At 33.3% G+C, this 17000-nt stretch overlaps 1 protein-coding gene across 1 annotated transcript in view; it reads right to left on the reverse strand.

The window, feature by feature from the left end:
• Window positions 1-17000, reverse strand: part of PGAP1 (post-GPI attachment to proteins inositol deacylase 1) — a 93553-nt gene that overhangs the window by 46678 nt on the left and 29875 nt on the right. The window contains exons 8-13 of the mRNA XM_081261522.1: window positions 14932-15037; window positions 14249-14304; window positions 11933-12016; window positions 7584-7630; window positions 7161-7212; window positions 3256-3333 (exon numbers count right to left, since the gene is read on the reverse strand). Coding sequence (XP_081117648.1) covers window positions 3256-3333; window positions 7161-7212; window positions 7584-7630; window positions 11933-12016; window positions 14249-14304; window positions 14932-15037 — 423 coding nt within the window. The remainder of the gene's footprint in view (window positions 1-3255; window positions 3334-7160; window positions 7213-7583; window positions 7631-11932; window positions 12017-14248; window positions 14305-14931; window positions 15038-17000) is intronic.

The raw sequence follows: 17000 nt of genomic DNA on the forward strand, positions 1-17000 counted from the left end.
ATCCTCTACTATCCCCCCTCCCCTTCCCTCACATCTTCTCTCTCTACCCCATCTACTGTAATTCATTTCTCTCCTTGTTTATTTTCTCATTCCCCTCACAACCTCTTATATGTAATTTATATAGCAAGAGACCCTCATTGTTATACAAAATTACATATAAGAGGAAATGAGGGGAAAGGAAAAAAAATCAATTACAGTAGATGGGGTAGAGAGAGAAGATGGGAGGGGAGGGAAGGGGGGATAGTAGAGGACAGGAAAGGCAACAGAACACAACAGACACTAGTATGGCAATATGTAAAAAAGTGGATGTGTAACCGATGTGTTTCTGCAATCTGTATAGGGGGTAAAAATGGGAGTCATAACCCACTTGAATTGAATGTATGAAATATGATATGTCAAGAGCTATGTAATGTTTTGAACAACTAATAATAAAAATTTTAAAAACCTATAAGTTTTATTATTGCTTTAAAATTTTTGCTATACCTTTAGTGTTGCCTAATGGAATAAATCCTTATCCAAGAAAGAGAATTAAAAGGTCTCTAAACATCTCTTAAATAGGATTAATTATTTTGTTTTCTGTCATTAAAAATGCAGATAATTGCATATTTATATTTTCAAAAAACATTAAGAAATGCATCAACTTAAAACTTTTTCACCCTGCTCATTTGAACATGTGTCATCTTCTGAAGATAATGCTTATAGATATGTAAACATTATGAAAGAGATAAGTTATCATCTTAGTGAGACAAGCGCAACAATAGATTTAGCAGTGTCACTTTCCAAAGAGCACTAAGACATATTACAAATTTATTAGGCTGCAAAGACTGTACATTTGCAGAAAGACTAATAAATTTCTTGTCATAATCAGGGAGGACCTTTCAAAGTTTGGAAAAGATGCTAGATTCATTCAAAACCAACTTACCTGGTAGAAAACCCCCTAAAGAGAGCTTTTAGTATTGAAGATGTTGAATTACCTCTCATTTGAGCTAAGCAAAACAAAACAATGAATCCATTATAAGGTACTTGTGAGACTCAGTCTTTGAAATGACTCCCAACTATATACCCCTTTTCATTTCCCTATTTCTTTTAAATTTCCTTATTATTTTATCTATAACCTCATTACTTTTCTCATTCAAGAAATATTTTTTAGGGACCTCTATGAGGTAGTCATTAAAAGTTGAGAATACAAAGTAGAATAAAACTTATCTGGTTGTTACCCTCAAAGTTTACAATATGGTAATGGCAATAAGGACATGAAAATTATAATTTAATGTTATAAATTATTCAAAGAAGTTATAAACAGAGTATGAGGGAAGTAAGTAAAACATTATTGGAGGAGTCTGGAAAAGGAAGAGGGAACCCTTAGGTTGGATCTTGAAGGATAAGTCTACTGGGTTAAATGGACAAAGAGGAGAGCGGGGAGCTCTCTTACCTTCTTTCCTCCCCACTAATTGTCTCAAAATCAATATCCTTTTATTTACACTCACTTCCCTAGTACAGCTCATATAACTTCTTTCTTTTTTTAATATTTATTTTTTAGTTGTAGTTGGACACAATACCTTTATTTTATTTATTTTATTTTTATGTGGTACTGAGGATCAAACCCAGGGCCTCGCACATGCTAGGCGAGCGCTTTAACACTGAGCCACAACCCCAGACCAACTTCTTTCATTTTCAAAAAGTATTTTTTTAGTTGTAGATGGACACAATAACTTTATTTATTTAATTGTTTGTAGGTTTGTTTTTCTGTTTGTTTAGTGGTGCTGAGGATTAAACCCAGTGCCTTACATGTGCCAGGCAAGCACTCTACCACAGAGCCACACAACCCCAGCCTCAAATAACTTCTTATGAAGTGCCTAGTCTTCTTATTTCTGATCCATCCTCCGCCATAAATAGATTAATCTTCCAAAATGAATTATCTCTGATAACATTACTACTGTGGTAAAAAGGCTTAGAGCTTCCTACTGACTTCTGAATTCCAAAGTCCTGAATTCCAAACAAAGCCTCTACAATACCACCAAGAACTACTTTTCCAGACTTTTCTCCCATTGTTACTCTACCCCTGGTGGCCATCCTTTTAAAATTATATACTCATTCACTGTATCCCAAATACATACCATGCTTTCACATTTCTATGCTTTTTGTTTTCACTGTTCCTATGCCATTACAATTTTTCACAATGATGAGTTTCTGGAATATGGCTAGTACAACTAAGGAACTAAATTTAAAATTGTATTTAATTTTAATTAGTTTATGTTTAAATAGCCACATATGCTATTGATTTTTTTTTTTTTTTAAATTGACAACATAGGGCTAGAACATTCACTCGACCTATAAAAATTCTAACTATCCTTTTAGGACATTTTAAATATCACTCCAATATAAAGCCATTTTTTTCTCTTTACTGGGGATTGAAAACAGGGGCATTTTACCACTGAGCTAAAACTCCAGTCCTATTTATTCATATTATTATTTTGAGACAGAGTCTCACTAAGTTGCTTAGGGTCTTGCTAAGTGGCTGAAGCTGGCTTGGAAACTGCAATCCTCCTGCCTCAGCCTTCTGAGTTGCTGGGATTAGAGGTATGTACCACCATTCTTGACTTAAAGTCACTATTGATTCCTTCAACCAGATCTCTCTTCCTTTTATGCTTTTCATGTACTTGCTATATTCTAATTTGTATTATATATACTTGTATATTTCTTTTTTCTCACTGCTCCCCTACCTAGGAGGGTGACAAATGAGTGTCATTTGTGTATTTCCTATGATTCTTGTTAGTCTTTTGTTTTGGTACCAGGGATTGAGCCCAGGGTGTTTAACCACTGAGCCACATCCCCAGCCCTTTTTCTATGTTTTATTTAGAGACGGGGTCTCGATGAGTTGCTTGAGACCTTGCCAAGTGGCTGAGGCTGGCTTTGAACTCACAATCCTCCTGCCTCAGCCTCCTGAGATGCAGGGATTAAAGGTGTGCATCATCGCACCCAGCCCTTATTAGTCTTGAATATGAGGGTATCTAATAAACAACAGATTTTGAAAGACTGATAGATAAATGGGAACTAGTTCTCACTTGGAACAAAGGGACTTGAATTTATTCTGCTTAGTTCAAGTTGGAGCAGATTATCCTAATAAATTAACAGTCTGAAGTGAAGCATCATTGTTTTAGATACCCCTATTATAAGAATTCATCAAAAAATAAATTGAAAATTCAGCATGGATTGCCCCAAACATTCTGATAACAACCTTGATCCACTTGTTACCTTACTTCCATGAATAGATGGTACATAAACAACAAGATGAGACAAAGATGGATAGTCTTGAAGTCTTAACGTCAGAGACTGAAAAAAAGATAAAAAGCTGCTTTTATTTCTTAGATAGACAAAGATTAGAATATGCTAAAAGAAAGATAAATTACAAACACTTGTTTCTCAATTAGTTATTAAAAAAAAACATTTCATAGAGTGTGTGCTTAGCATATGAAAGAGATCCCTGGATTCAATTCCCAGCCCCAGCCCCACGCACACACTTCAAATTTATGTTCCATACTTCATAATATGCCCATGTTTACATTTTCAGGTAAATAATTAAATTTACAGAAAATCAGATTCCTAATAATTATGTTAAATATGAACTTCTCAAAATATTCCTTGACATATCCCTTCACGTAAAACAAATGGCACCTAAAAAATATTACTTTATAATGCACTATATACACTGTATTTTATATCATCATTTTCAGCATTGGTATATTTTTTTGTAATCTGGCTATTTGTTACAGATGGCAATACAGCATTATTTCCATGTTTTGGTAGTACATGACAAAGAACATTGAGTAGTTGAATGGATGACAGGTATGATAGAAAACTTTTATAATTTTAATCTCAAATGATTCTGAGTTTAAGTAGTAAAGAGTTGCAGATAAATGGTATAGATAAACATCATGCCCTGAGATTTATATAAAAAATAACAAACACACAATATGGCTAATAATGTATCCCACTGAAGGAAATAATTATTTCTCAAAGGAAAGATTCTATCATCCATGTTTTGAGGAATAAATAAGTAGGAGATTGATCTATTTAATAAAATAAAAGCCTCCCAATAAATTTTTTTTAATTTTATTTATTCTAATTTGTTATGTATATGACAGCAGAATGCAATTCAATTCATATTACACAAATAGAGCACAATTTTTCATGTCTCTGGTTCCATGCAAAGTAGAGCCACACCATTCATGTTTTCATACATGTACTTAGGTATTGATGTCTGTCTCATTCCACCATCTTTCCTAGCCCCATCCTCCACTTCCTTCCCCTCCTTCCCCTTTGCCCTATCTAAAGTTCATCTATTCCTTCTACACTGCACCCACATCCCCATTATGAATCAGCATCCTTATCGCACAGAAACATTCAGCATTTAGTTTTTCTGGGATCAGCCTACTTCACTTAGCATAATATTCTCCAACTCCATACATTTACCTGCAAATGCCATGATTTTATTCTCTTTTAATGCTGAATAATATTCAATTGTGTGTATGAACCACATTTTCGTTATCCATTCATCTACTGAAGGTTGGTTCCACAATTTAGCATGGTGAGAGATAATGGCTTAATTTCACTTTGTTACATATGGATTTCCAGTTTTCCTAGCACCTTTGTTGAAGAGGCCATCTTTTCTCCCACATATGTTTTTGATGCCTTTGTCTAATATAAGATCACTGTAATTATGTGTGTCTGTCTCTCTGTTCTCGGTTTTGTACCATTGGACTACAAGTCTATTTTGTTGCCAATACCATGCTGCTTTTGTTACTATTGCTCTGTAGTATAGTTTAAGGTCTGGTAATAATGATGCCACCTGCTTCACTGTTCTTGCTAAGGATTGCTTTAGCTATGCTGGGTCTCTTATTTTTCCCAGTAAAGTTTTTCTCCTGGAAATAGATGTGGGATGTATTAAGAAATTCCTATAGAAGTTAAATTTTTTCCACCCGTTTTCAGAAACATTAATGTGGCCAAGTAGGACAGAGGTGCTGAAGCTAAAAAATTGTCAGTGAGTTGAATGGCCCTCTAACAACCTGACAAAAAGCCTAACTTAGCAGTCTCTGGCCATACCCATGTGTTATAATTAAAGGACCACATAAATCAGTTACATCCCACCAGACAAATGGTAGATAATTAATTAGGAAGTACCTGAATATTTTTGTGTAGCTATTTACTCTAATAGCTACTAAGTATTTATTTCAAACAATGGCAAAGTTTTGAATCTTGAAGTGCTTTGTTGAAGGATTCCATCTACTTTTTCACAGTTTAGTCAGTGGAGATGCTTAAAACTGATACAATTCTCATCTGACATTACCTTTTTAAATATAATATTAGCATGAATAAAACCTACAAAGTTTTCACTCTAATCATTCCTTTAACCTTATGGCAAAATAATTTTTTGCTACTTACAAACAGTTAACTCACATTATATTAAATATTGATTTTCATTAAAAGTTTATATCTAATAATTATAATCTTTTTGAGAATGCCTGATTGTAGAGTATTATTATTATTAATATTATTATTATTTTATTTTTTGGTGCTGGGGATCAAACCTAGGGCCTTGTGAATGTAAGGCAAGCACTCTACCAACTGAGTGATATCTCCAGCCCAACTGTAGAATATTATAATCTTTGTTTTCTAACTTCTCTCTTCTAGCATTCTCTACAAAAAGCAAGCTGCTGGAATAGCTTATTCACCTGATGTTCACCCAGTTGTTTTTTAAATTCAGAACAAATGGCACAGGGGCCTAGCTTTTGATGAACACATTGTTTAATCTTTGGAAATCTAAAAAAACAGTATTAGCATTTTATAATTTTAAACTACAGGAGAAAAGTACATTTTATAAAGTTTTTATTTGTTTGTTCCTGACTCTTACATTATAATATGGATAGAATATCTAAATTGGAATTCAAGGAAACATTTAATAAACCTTATGAATAATGATCATTAAATATATCCTAATACTTTTGTTTGTTCTGAGCCTTCCTGGAAGATTAGGCTTGAACCAGTGAGTGATCTTAAAAATGTACATGAGTCAAATTACTTCCTTACAATCTGTAGGGAAATTAAATAATAGAAATATAAGTAATATCCATCTCATGAATGAACATGCACAAAGTAAAGACTGAACAAGGTGACAAAAAAATTGCAACCATTCAAGTGTAAATGATTTGCAATTATGTTTTCTGCCATCATTCCTCTCTGTTAAAGTTTCTCTCTTCAGTACAAACTACATAGACAAATAAGTATAAGCATTCATAGGCAAAAGTAACTTAATTGTTATTAATTAGAAGATAACTGGGACCAACCAGATTGATTTCATTTCTAAGCCTATGAGTCTAGGAAAATATGTTTTATTTTTAAAGTACAGATTTATTTGAAGACTTTACTATCTATTCTAGCATAATATTATCAGTTATAATAAATACAAGTTGGAAATAACATTCTCATCAAATTTTAGGATTATTTTGCCTTTTCATTAATACATTTTGAGAATATACAAATAAACCTTTAAAAATACACTTGCTAACCTATCAATATACTTAAGGAAATCACTAACAGTTATTAAGTAAATCTCTGCTGTGATTTATTATCCTGGAGAATTCTAGACAAAGGTAAATTATCCAAGTGGGTAATCACAATGTTAAAAGGAAGTTATCTGGTAAATTATTTCAAGTTTCTTTGGAATGCCCACTTCCCTACTATAGGTACTTCCTCCCAAAATGAAATGCTGAGTATAATACATTAATCAGTTTGTAGTTTAAGACAGACCATTTAAATAAACTCTCATATTTAATATTAAAAATCTATCTAGCTCTTTTGGCATGATGCTCTAACATACAGAGACTTGGAATACTGTTTTAACTTCTAAGTTTCTTTTCTTTTTTGAAGGGTTAGGCACTGAACCCAGGGCCTCATGTATGCTCCAATGAGCTGCACCCCAGCCTTTAATATTAATTGCATGTTGTTTCTCATCACATAGACTTCTAAAGAAAATATTTCTAAAATGTAGTTACCAATTTCATGTTTACTTAATAACTAAATTAATAAAAGTATATTTTAAAATGTCTATAGGCTCAAGTATCTTTTCACCTGAATATTAAAACTGTAAAGCTATAATTTACCTTAATTGTTGGCAGAAGTTCAGCTTTCCATGATAAATCAACTCCTTGCCGGCTTTGAAATAGATACAAAAATATAATTAAAGAACAACTATATTAAAGTTTTATAAATTAAATTTCAGAGGAAAAGAATACCATCTACAAAACTAAGAGTTATAACTGAAGTCTAATAAGTCTATTCCACTAAACTCTGTCCACATAGTTCCCCTGGCAACAAAAACACTTTTTCCTAACAATGACTTTCAATGTGTACAAAAACTACTAGTATAGTCACAGCTCTTACTTTTCATTTAAAAATCAATACTATGATTTAATACAGAATGAAAATGAGTATAAGAATATATAAAGCTATTCCAAAAGTGTGACTTCTGAATGTTGCTTATGTTGACAAAAATGCACAATGAAGGGCATAGGTTCAAGACTTACCACATAGAAGTGCTGTTTATGCAGCCAAATATCCAACTGTTTGTATCCTGTTAATTGATAATGCAAAGCAAAACATATTAAATATTATACTAAATGATTATATAAAACAAGCATCTTCAACAATTTCCTATTATATAAGTAGGGGCAAAGGAAACAAAGTAGCTATGATTCTCACAAGTCACACAGGTCAAAGACAGGCAAAGATGTCTAATGTAAAACTGGAAAGGTAGGTTAAGTAGTTAACCTAGAGAGTGACCTAATAGGATCTCAGCATATCACCTATGCATTTTTAATTGTTGAACCAAAATTTTCAAAGAATTCACTAATGTCCATGCTTTAGATAGTTATGCAGTAAGCAACCTACATTTAAAAAAATAGAAATATGAATTAGATATAGACTCTTATAAAAACATAAATCCTGGGCTAGGGATATAGCTCAGTTGGTAGAGTGCTTGCCTCGCACGTACAAGTCCCTGGGTTCAATCCCCAGCACCACACACACACACACACACACACACACACACACACACATCTACTCAAATAATTAACAATTAAAAATAACTTTTATTTAAAAATATAACAATTACTGCATTAGGACTTTTACTTTATTATTTTAGCTCCCATTTGATTATTAGCAGATAACTTCTACACAATTAGGAACATGTATAGACTGAGGCACAATTTCAAGGGCTTCACCAGCATGGGACTAGAATGCTGCATACTATTATGATGTTTTAAGAACATTCTGTACTCAACTTTACCCACTTAAAAGTGGTATGACCCAACATCTTCTAACTTTTAAGGAAGTCAGAGCAATAAAAATTCAACAACTAAAATCCTACCAGAATGTAGGGAGTAGCATTGTTATCTATATAATTCGTTCTTAGTTATTACAGATAAAACCATGAAGAAATCCACCTGTTCATTCAGGAGCACTTTACCACTGAACTATATACCCAGTCCTTTTCATTATTTTGAGGCAAGGTCTTGCTAAATTGTTGAAGCTGCCCTCAAATTTGTGATCCTCCTCCTTAGCTTCTCAAGTAGCTGGGATTACAGACAAGCACCACCATGCCCAGCAACAAATTATGTTAGGCCCTCAGGGAAAAGAATGAGTTTGGCAGACACAGACTCTGCCCTCACAGAGCTTAAATAGAATGTTAAGCCATTTCTGAAGAATATAGAAAACAGGAAACAAAAACATTGTGATACTTCTCTGCTCTCTACTGCAGGCAAAATCTTTGTGTGACTCCTATATTAATTACCTGTGGTTCCCCAAAAGATAATATGTCATTATAAAGCAATACAACATAATAAGCATAGCTCAGATGAAGAAAATCTAACAGTGTCTAAAGATCCAACACACTTTTTTTCCCTCCAGGGGTAGGTGTACCAGGGATTAAACTCAGGGGTGCTTAACCACTGAGCCACATTCCCAGCCCTTTTTATTTTTCATTTACAAACAAGGTCTCACTAAGTTACTTATTAGGTCCTCACTAAGTTGCTGAGGATGGTTTTGAACTTGCAATCCTCCTGCCTTATCCTCCCAAGCTGCTGGCATTACAGGTGTGCACCACTGAGACTGGCCCTAACCCACTCTGTAATGGGTTTTTGTAGCTCCTAACAAAGCCTATTCTCAAAGGTAAACTTCATTATAAAAAGTGATAATATTCCATACAACCTACTTCAGTGTATAGAAAAGTCTGGACCATTCATCATAAGATTGAATAGATAATATACTATTCAAGTCCCCACTAATATATACCATGTTGATATAATCTCTATGTCAAAGAACAATTTCAAATCATCTAGAAAACGTTCCTAACTCAACTAACTACAAGAACTGTAATGAAAGCCTTAGAAGTTACTCAGGAATTACTAATTCCTAAATAGGAAAGAAAATACTACTATTCAAAAATGTTATTCTCAGATTCTGTCTGCAGTAAAAATAAAATAATAATGTCTTCAATGGCTGCTAAAATCATTAGATATGATAAAATAGGGATATAGTTCTACTTACAGAACGCTCTTACCACAAAAAAAAATTAATTTGAATCTAATCAAGATTCTAAATCTAACTACTAGTTTACAGAAAACAATAGGACATAAAGGGAAAAGGTAAGAGGGTTATTAGAAAGGAGACTTAAGATCCAGGAACCTAAGACAATGTATACACTTCAATTTTTTATTCAAATAATTTAAAATTTAAACGAGCTAGCCAGCCACGGTGGCACATGCCTGTAATCCCAGGAGCTTGGAAGGCAAACTAGTGAGAACATATACAATTCAGTGAAGAGGTAAGCAACGTAGAAAGATCCTGTCTCAAAAAACAAAACAAAACAAAAACATGTGAGCTGAGGAAAACTGAATAATGAATATCAGATGATATTAATGAATTAGTACTAATTTGGTTAAATAAAATAATGACATAGTAATATGTAAAATCCTTATCTGATAGAAAAACATATTCAAGTATCTGTAGATAAAATGATAAGGTGCCTGGGACTTAAAACAAAAAAAGAAAAACACTTGAGCCCAAAAAAAGGTGGGAAGGAGACAGGCGTGGCGGTACACATCTGTAATCCCAGCCGCTCAGGAGGCTAGCGAGTTCAAAGCCAGCCTCAGCAAAAAGCAAGGTGCTAAGCTACTCAGTAAGATCCTGTCTCTAAATAAAATACAAAACAGGGCTGGGGATGTGGTTCAGTGGTTGAGTGCCCCTGAGTTCAATCCCTGGTACTCCTTACAAAAAACATGGGAAGGAATAAATGACATAAAAATGACAGAATGTTGGGGCTGGAGTTGTGGCTCAGTGGTAAAGTGCTTGGTTTGATTCTCAGCACTGCACATAAATAAAAAAATAAAGGTCCATTGACAACTAAAAAATATTAAAAATAAAAAAAAAGAATAACAGAATGTTGATAACTGTTAAAGCTGTGTGGCGGTTACAAACTAAGTCATTATTATTATTTTGGCTCTACTTTTAAATATGCTTGAAAACTTCTACAATAAAAATTGAGAAGTTTTTTTAAATTCACCACATGACTTTATAGTACTTAATTTACAGACATTAAATATGATTAAGGGCCCCTACAATTAGCCAAATGGATAATTTGTACTTTGAGGAGCATTCTTCTCAATATAACAGGCTTCCTCCCTCCCTTTCTTCCTTTTGTGTTATGAGGAACTCAACCCAAGGGTGCTTTATCATTGATCTATATCACCAGTTCTTTTTATTTTGAGACACAGTCTTCCTAAATTACAGAAGCTGGCCTTGATCTTGAGATCATTCTGTCTCAGCCTCCTAAGGTATTGGAATTACAGGCATGTGTCACTGCACCTGGCTGACTTTCTAATTTAAAATACAGTATTAAATTGAGTGTAAATATTTTAAGCCATCACTCTCAGGACCAGATTCTCCGAAGATAAACTCACCATTCAGATTTAGATTGAGAGATGCTAGGGTCTGAAAGAGTTGCAAAACTTTGGCTATTATATTAACTTGCAGTATTCTTTACAATGGCTGCTAGGCAAGTGCTCCACCACTGAGCTACACTCTAGTTCTCATTCCAATTTTAGTATGTGTGTTGTTGAAGTAAGCATCTAACATTTTTTAAAACAATGCTTAGCATAGTTCATTAAAAAGAAACACAAAATCATTGTTTTGATATAATTTAAGTCTTGATTTCATTATACAGTTTACTGTTAACTGTTAGTATAAAAAGTATAGTATGTTTTAGTATGATAGTTAATGGAAAACTAGGATTTACTTTATAAAATTCTTATGAAATAGCCTTACTTAATTAACTATGTTCTTTAAAACATGAATAGAAGGAAGGGGGGATGGGATTAAGAAAGACAGTAGAATGAATCAGACATAACTTTCCTATGTTTATATATGAATACATGACCAATGTAGTTCCACATCATGTACAACCACAAAAAATGGAAAGTTATACTCTACGTATGTATGTGTCAAAATACAGTCTAACTAAACTAATGTATATAAAAAAATTTTTTAAAATAAATTCAAGAAGTGGAAAGTGCAAAAAATATGAATATAATTTTAGAATAAAAGAGGCTTTGAATTTAATTCATTTATCTTGAACACAGTGTCTTTGTAAGTCTGAAAGACAGGAAGTCCTAAACTAGATCCAAAGGTACACATTACCAGTATATTATCTTACAGAAAAATTCTGATTAATACTTTTCAATGAAAACACTATTCTAAACAGATACATTTCAGCTAATTAGATCTAATAACAATTCACAGCTAAACCTATTAGATACTAATTGAATCTAAAAAATGAACAAGTGTTTCAAATTAACATACAATGTACCAATTATCTTACCAGCATGGTGCTCTGACAGTAGACATGAGTGTAGATTTTTCTATGATTTGCAAGAGGAAATGTAAAATATATCTTATCAGATTCCTAAAAAGAGAAGCAAAATAATATAGCTATGAGAGGATAATTTTATCATTAAAAACTTAAGATAAATCATATGTATAATTTTCTCATTCTATTATTCTTGGTGTTGTTAAGAACCAATATTCTAGAAGTGAGTGGAAGAAAATAAGAAGGCAAGATAAAGATTAGGTATAAACTCAGTGGCCCTGAATTTTTGTCCTGGAAGTATCATTATGAATACCTATTACTTGTGAATTTTGGGCCTCTAAATTATAACAAATAAATTTCTTAGTTCTGGCTTCAGAAATGGTCTAGAAATACCAACCCAGTAACCAGGAATCTCTAATATTAGATTATGGCTTTGAGATACCATTTCCCAAAATACAAATAGTTCCTTAAATAAATAGCTGGTTCAAGTTCTGGTGCAGGAGATGTAAAAAAATAAGCTGAAATGTCTTGTCCTACTGGACAGTGAGGAAACTATTAAAGACAAAGAGCTATACCAAAAAGACTATGGAGCCAAACCTTGAAATGGCTTGCACTGGTCAAACAAAACAATTTTACTATCAAAGGATTGAACCACAAATACATTTAAGTTCATGATTTCTTAATAACACTGGGGAAGAACTTCTAATGATCACTGGAAGAGGTCAATAATGAGCTAATTACTATTCTGATAACCAGTAAATATAAAAGGAAGAACCAAAGATCAATGAAATTATCATTCTCCTTGTTATGGTTTGGATGTGAGGCATTCCTGAAAAGCTCATGTGTGAGACAATTTAAGAAGATTTACAGGAAACATGACTGGGTTTAAGACTCTTACCCAATCAGTAAATTAATCCCTCAATGGGATTAACTCAGTGGTACCTGAAGGTGGGTAGGGTATGGCTGGAGGAGGTGGGTCATTGGGGGTGTGGCTATGAGATATATATTTTGCCTCTGGCAAGTGAAATCAATCTCTCTCTCTGCTTCCTGATCATCAAATGAGCCACTTCCCTCGGCCCCACTCTTCTGTCATGATTTCTGCCTCACTGGAGCCCTGAGGAATGGGGCTGGGCTTCTATAGACTGAGATTTCTGAAGCCATGAGCCCCAAAATTTCCTTTCCTTCTCTAAAATTGTTCTTATCAGGTCTTTCAGTCACAGAAGTGAAAAAGCTGACTAAAATACTCCTTTATTATTTGTTCCACTTTTGACAATTTAGTAGATGAGGGGAATTTTTTAATATAGTAATCTAGTTAATAAATGAAGAATGAACAATAAAATTAGAATATAATCATTTCTGCATCCTCCTAAATAAATTAATGACTCCAGACCTTCCTTATTAATAACTACTAATATCACAAAGAGAGATAGTTTAGCAAAAGTAAAAAACAAAAAGTAAGCTGGGCATGGTAGCATAGGCCATGGTGGGAGACTGAGGCAGGAGCATCCCAAGTTCAAGGCCAGCTGCAGGAACTTAGTGAGACCTTCTCAAAATAAAAAAAAATAAATAAATAAAAAGGACTGGGGATGTAGCTCAGTAGTAAAGTGCCCATGGGTTCAATCCTGGGTTCAATGAAAAAAAAAAAAAAAAGGCAGAAAAACCTGAATCTTTCACACATCTAGACACAATTACAAAATCACAGGTTAAGAGGGAACGGAACATACTGAATGACCACAGGAATACAATCAACAAAATCAACTATGAAACTCAATCACAAAAATGAACAACTTTAGCAGGGTAGGGTGGCAGACACCTGTAATCCTAGAAGTTTGAAAGGCTGAGACAGAATGAGAGAGTCCAAAGCCAGCCTCAGCAAAAGTGAGGTGCTAAGCAACTCAGTGAGACCCTGTCTCCAAGTAAAATACAAAATAGGGCTAGGGATGTGGCTCAGTGGACGAGGGTCCCTAAGTATAATCCCTGGTACCTCCCCTCCAAAAGTGACCAACTTTTGTCAACAAATAAATTTCAAGAAAAAAATAAAGGTGCAGGAAGTATTAAAGAAAAACAAGAGACATAAGAACCAATAACAATATGTAGGCCTTATTTGGAGCCAGATTCAAACTAACAAATGGAAAAAGAAAAAAAAAGATAAATTTAAGATAAAAATGAAAAATTGAACACTGACCAAATATTTATTATTAAGGAATTATTATTAAATTGTGGGGAAACAGTATGTTAGTATGTGTTTATCATTTTGTAAAGCATCTTTAACTTTTAGAGATAAATGCTAAAATATTCCTGAAAAACATCCATTAATGACATACTTACATTGTAAGCCACATAGGTCCATCTGGACACTTTTACTGGAACCCACATGGATGTCCCTTAAAGAGAAGGAAATTAATTTACTTGCCTTTTTATATAAAATATCTTTTTGAGTCCTGGTAAAATAATCATAACAAAAAAATGTTTTCCTGAACATTGGCTATTTTAAAAAATAAAATCGAAAAACATGTTCTCATTATGCTTACCACCAACTAGCATGTAAAGTATTATAAATCTACCAGGCATCTTTAACTCTGAGAAATTATCAATAGAAGTAAATAAATATTTCATTTCCAAAATATGACATTTAATTAAATAAACTATTACAGGTATTAGTAAACTGAAAAGCAAAATTTATCAGCAAAAAAATATGCTGGTAATCCAAAGAAAGACTGAAGAATAAATGATATTGAGAAACTAAGAGGTATCAAAAATAACACAGCTCTTATTTTTAAAACACCTTGTATTTTTCATGCTATTATCAGCACAGATTTTTATCAGTACCTTACTACTTGCTTTTCTACTTTCTCCCTTCCAAATCAAGAAACTCGTTAGCATCACCAAAAGAAAATTAATAAATATTAGGATAACATCTGATGTATTAGTTTCAAATACTTTGTGTGCCAACAACAAATTTAAAAATAACAATAACGAAAACTTCTACTTAAAATGTTATTACCACCAACCTGTTAAATCAGAAATTATTGATGGATTTTCCTCAAAATGTTTTGCAGGATGTCTTATAAAGTGGTGATTCAAAACTGACAATTTCTTCTTGGAATTTTGAGTAATCTAGAATAAACATTAACACATTCCATCATACCATGATAGTTCAATGAAACACTGTTTCGAGTAATAATATTAAATACCAAATATTATTTCAAGTAATAATAATAAAGGCCAACAATTCTGAGTCAGGTACTATTCTAAGCCCTTAACATGTTTCCAAATTCAGACCAGCCCCAATCCCACAACAAAGAATCCATTGGGCAATAGAGAAAACACAAATTATCAACGTTTTCCTTGGAAACTACCTTACATAGAGTTAAGACTTCTTTTTTTCATCTTAGGAATTACTGGAAATATGGTTTTGTTTATTAAAATAAATTATAAAATTTTATTTAAAAATATATCTGTCTGAAGTACTGCTGATTTTCATTGATTGGCATAAGGTTTTTCCTACCATGTGTCAGTTTGAATACAAACTAGTTTCAAAATTTTAATTGATCCAATTATTATATCTAGTTGTACTCTGTCAAGGAGGCTTAAAACTTCTGCTGGTTAAGCCTCACAATGAAAACAATGTCAACCAACCATAAAATGTTTGTGTTCCAGGATCAAGTCACAGTGTCAACTCCATGAAGTTCACTTACTTCAATAAATACACTATATCCATTAATATTAAACACTAATATGAAATTTTCTGGCTTAAAATTTGGTAAAACATAGTGATTCTAATGGTGGTTATTTAGCCTTCTGAAGAGTTTAGAAAAAAATACAGATACTTTTCCCTATCTCTCAAGAAAGTTTACCACAGGAGAAAAGTTCTAAGACACAATGATAAAGGAAAGTTTTACCTAGAAACCTACTGAGAGAAGCCACCAAGACTTGAAGACTTTAGGAAAGAGACTCCAAAAATATCTGGACTGTATGCTTTGAAAAAGATTGCCTAAAAATAGTAAAATTTTCTCTCCAAAGGAGAAGTCAAGAGCCACAGTTCTCAAAATATGTTTCCATGCAACAGTGAGATACTGCAAGATGACCTGAAGTAAAGGCTATTTAAGAGGAATAATGGCAATCTGTTTCCAACTCAACAAAAAAAGAAATTTTGCTAAAATCCTTGGTGTCTGCCACTATTTATTTACCTGCTAGCAGACAAGAAAGAGAAGAAAGAGTAAAGTGATGTTCTGTAAAGGGCACTATGATTTCCATATGTTCTTCTAATTGAACAACCTGAAAAAAATCACCTTCTTTAAGAGGTGAATTTATAATTGTGAAATCTCACTATAGAACAGGCTCAACTTATACAAACACATATTTTAAGTTCTTGTGAGCTTGGTTTATTCACTAAATGAACATATTTTAATCTTATCAGAAAGCTAAAGTCCCTGTATATTTTGAATTTAGGTGTCCCCTACAAAGACACGGTATGGTTTTGATATTTGGTGTCCCCAAAAAACTCATGGTGAGACAATGCAAGAAGGTTTAGAGGAAAAATGATTGGGTTATGAGAATCTTAACCCAATCAGTGAATTAATCCCCTAATGGGATTAACTGAGTGGGATTAACTGAGTGGCAACTGAAGGTAGGCATTATTGGGGGAGGAAGGTCCCTGTGGGGCATGCTTTTTGGGGTATATACTTTCCATTTGGAGAGTGGACTCTCTCTCTGCTTCCTGATTATCAGGTGAGCTGTTTCCCTCCACCACAATCTTCTGCCATCAAGTTGTACTTCACCTTAAGCCCCAAGGAATGGAACCTGATGTCTATGAATTAATACCTCTGAAACTGTGACTCCTCAAATAAACTTCTTCCTCTACAATTGTTTTGACTGGGTCTTTTAGTCACAGCAGTGAAAAACACAATTGAAGCAGACACTGTTTAAATACATGGTCCAAAATATCTAATAAGATAAATAATGATGTTTACAATACTAAGAAAAAATATTATAAAATAGCTTGTAATAAGTATTTAAAAAACAAAAGAGATATATATCAGACTTTTAAACAGTGAAGGGGTAAACTGGGGGAAAGTCT

Source organism: Spermophilus citellus, assembly GCF_964194105.1.
Source record: "Spermophilus citellus genome assembly, chromosome: 11".
Lineage (NCBI taxonomy): Eukaryota > Metazoa > Chordata > Mammalia > Rodentia > Sciuridae > Spermophilus > Spermophilus citellus.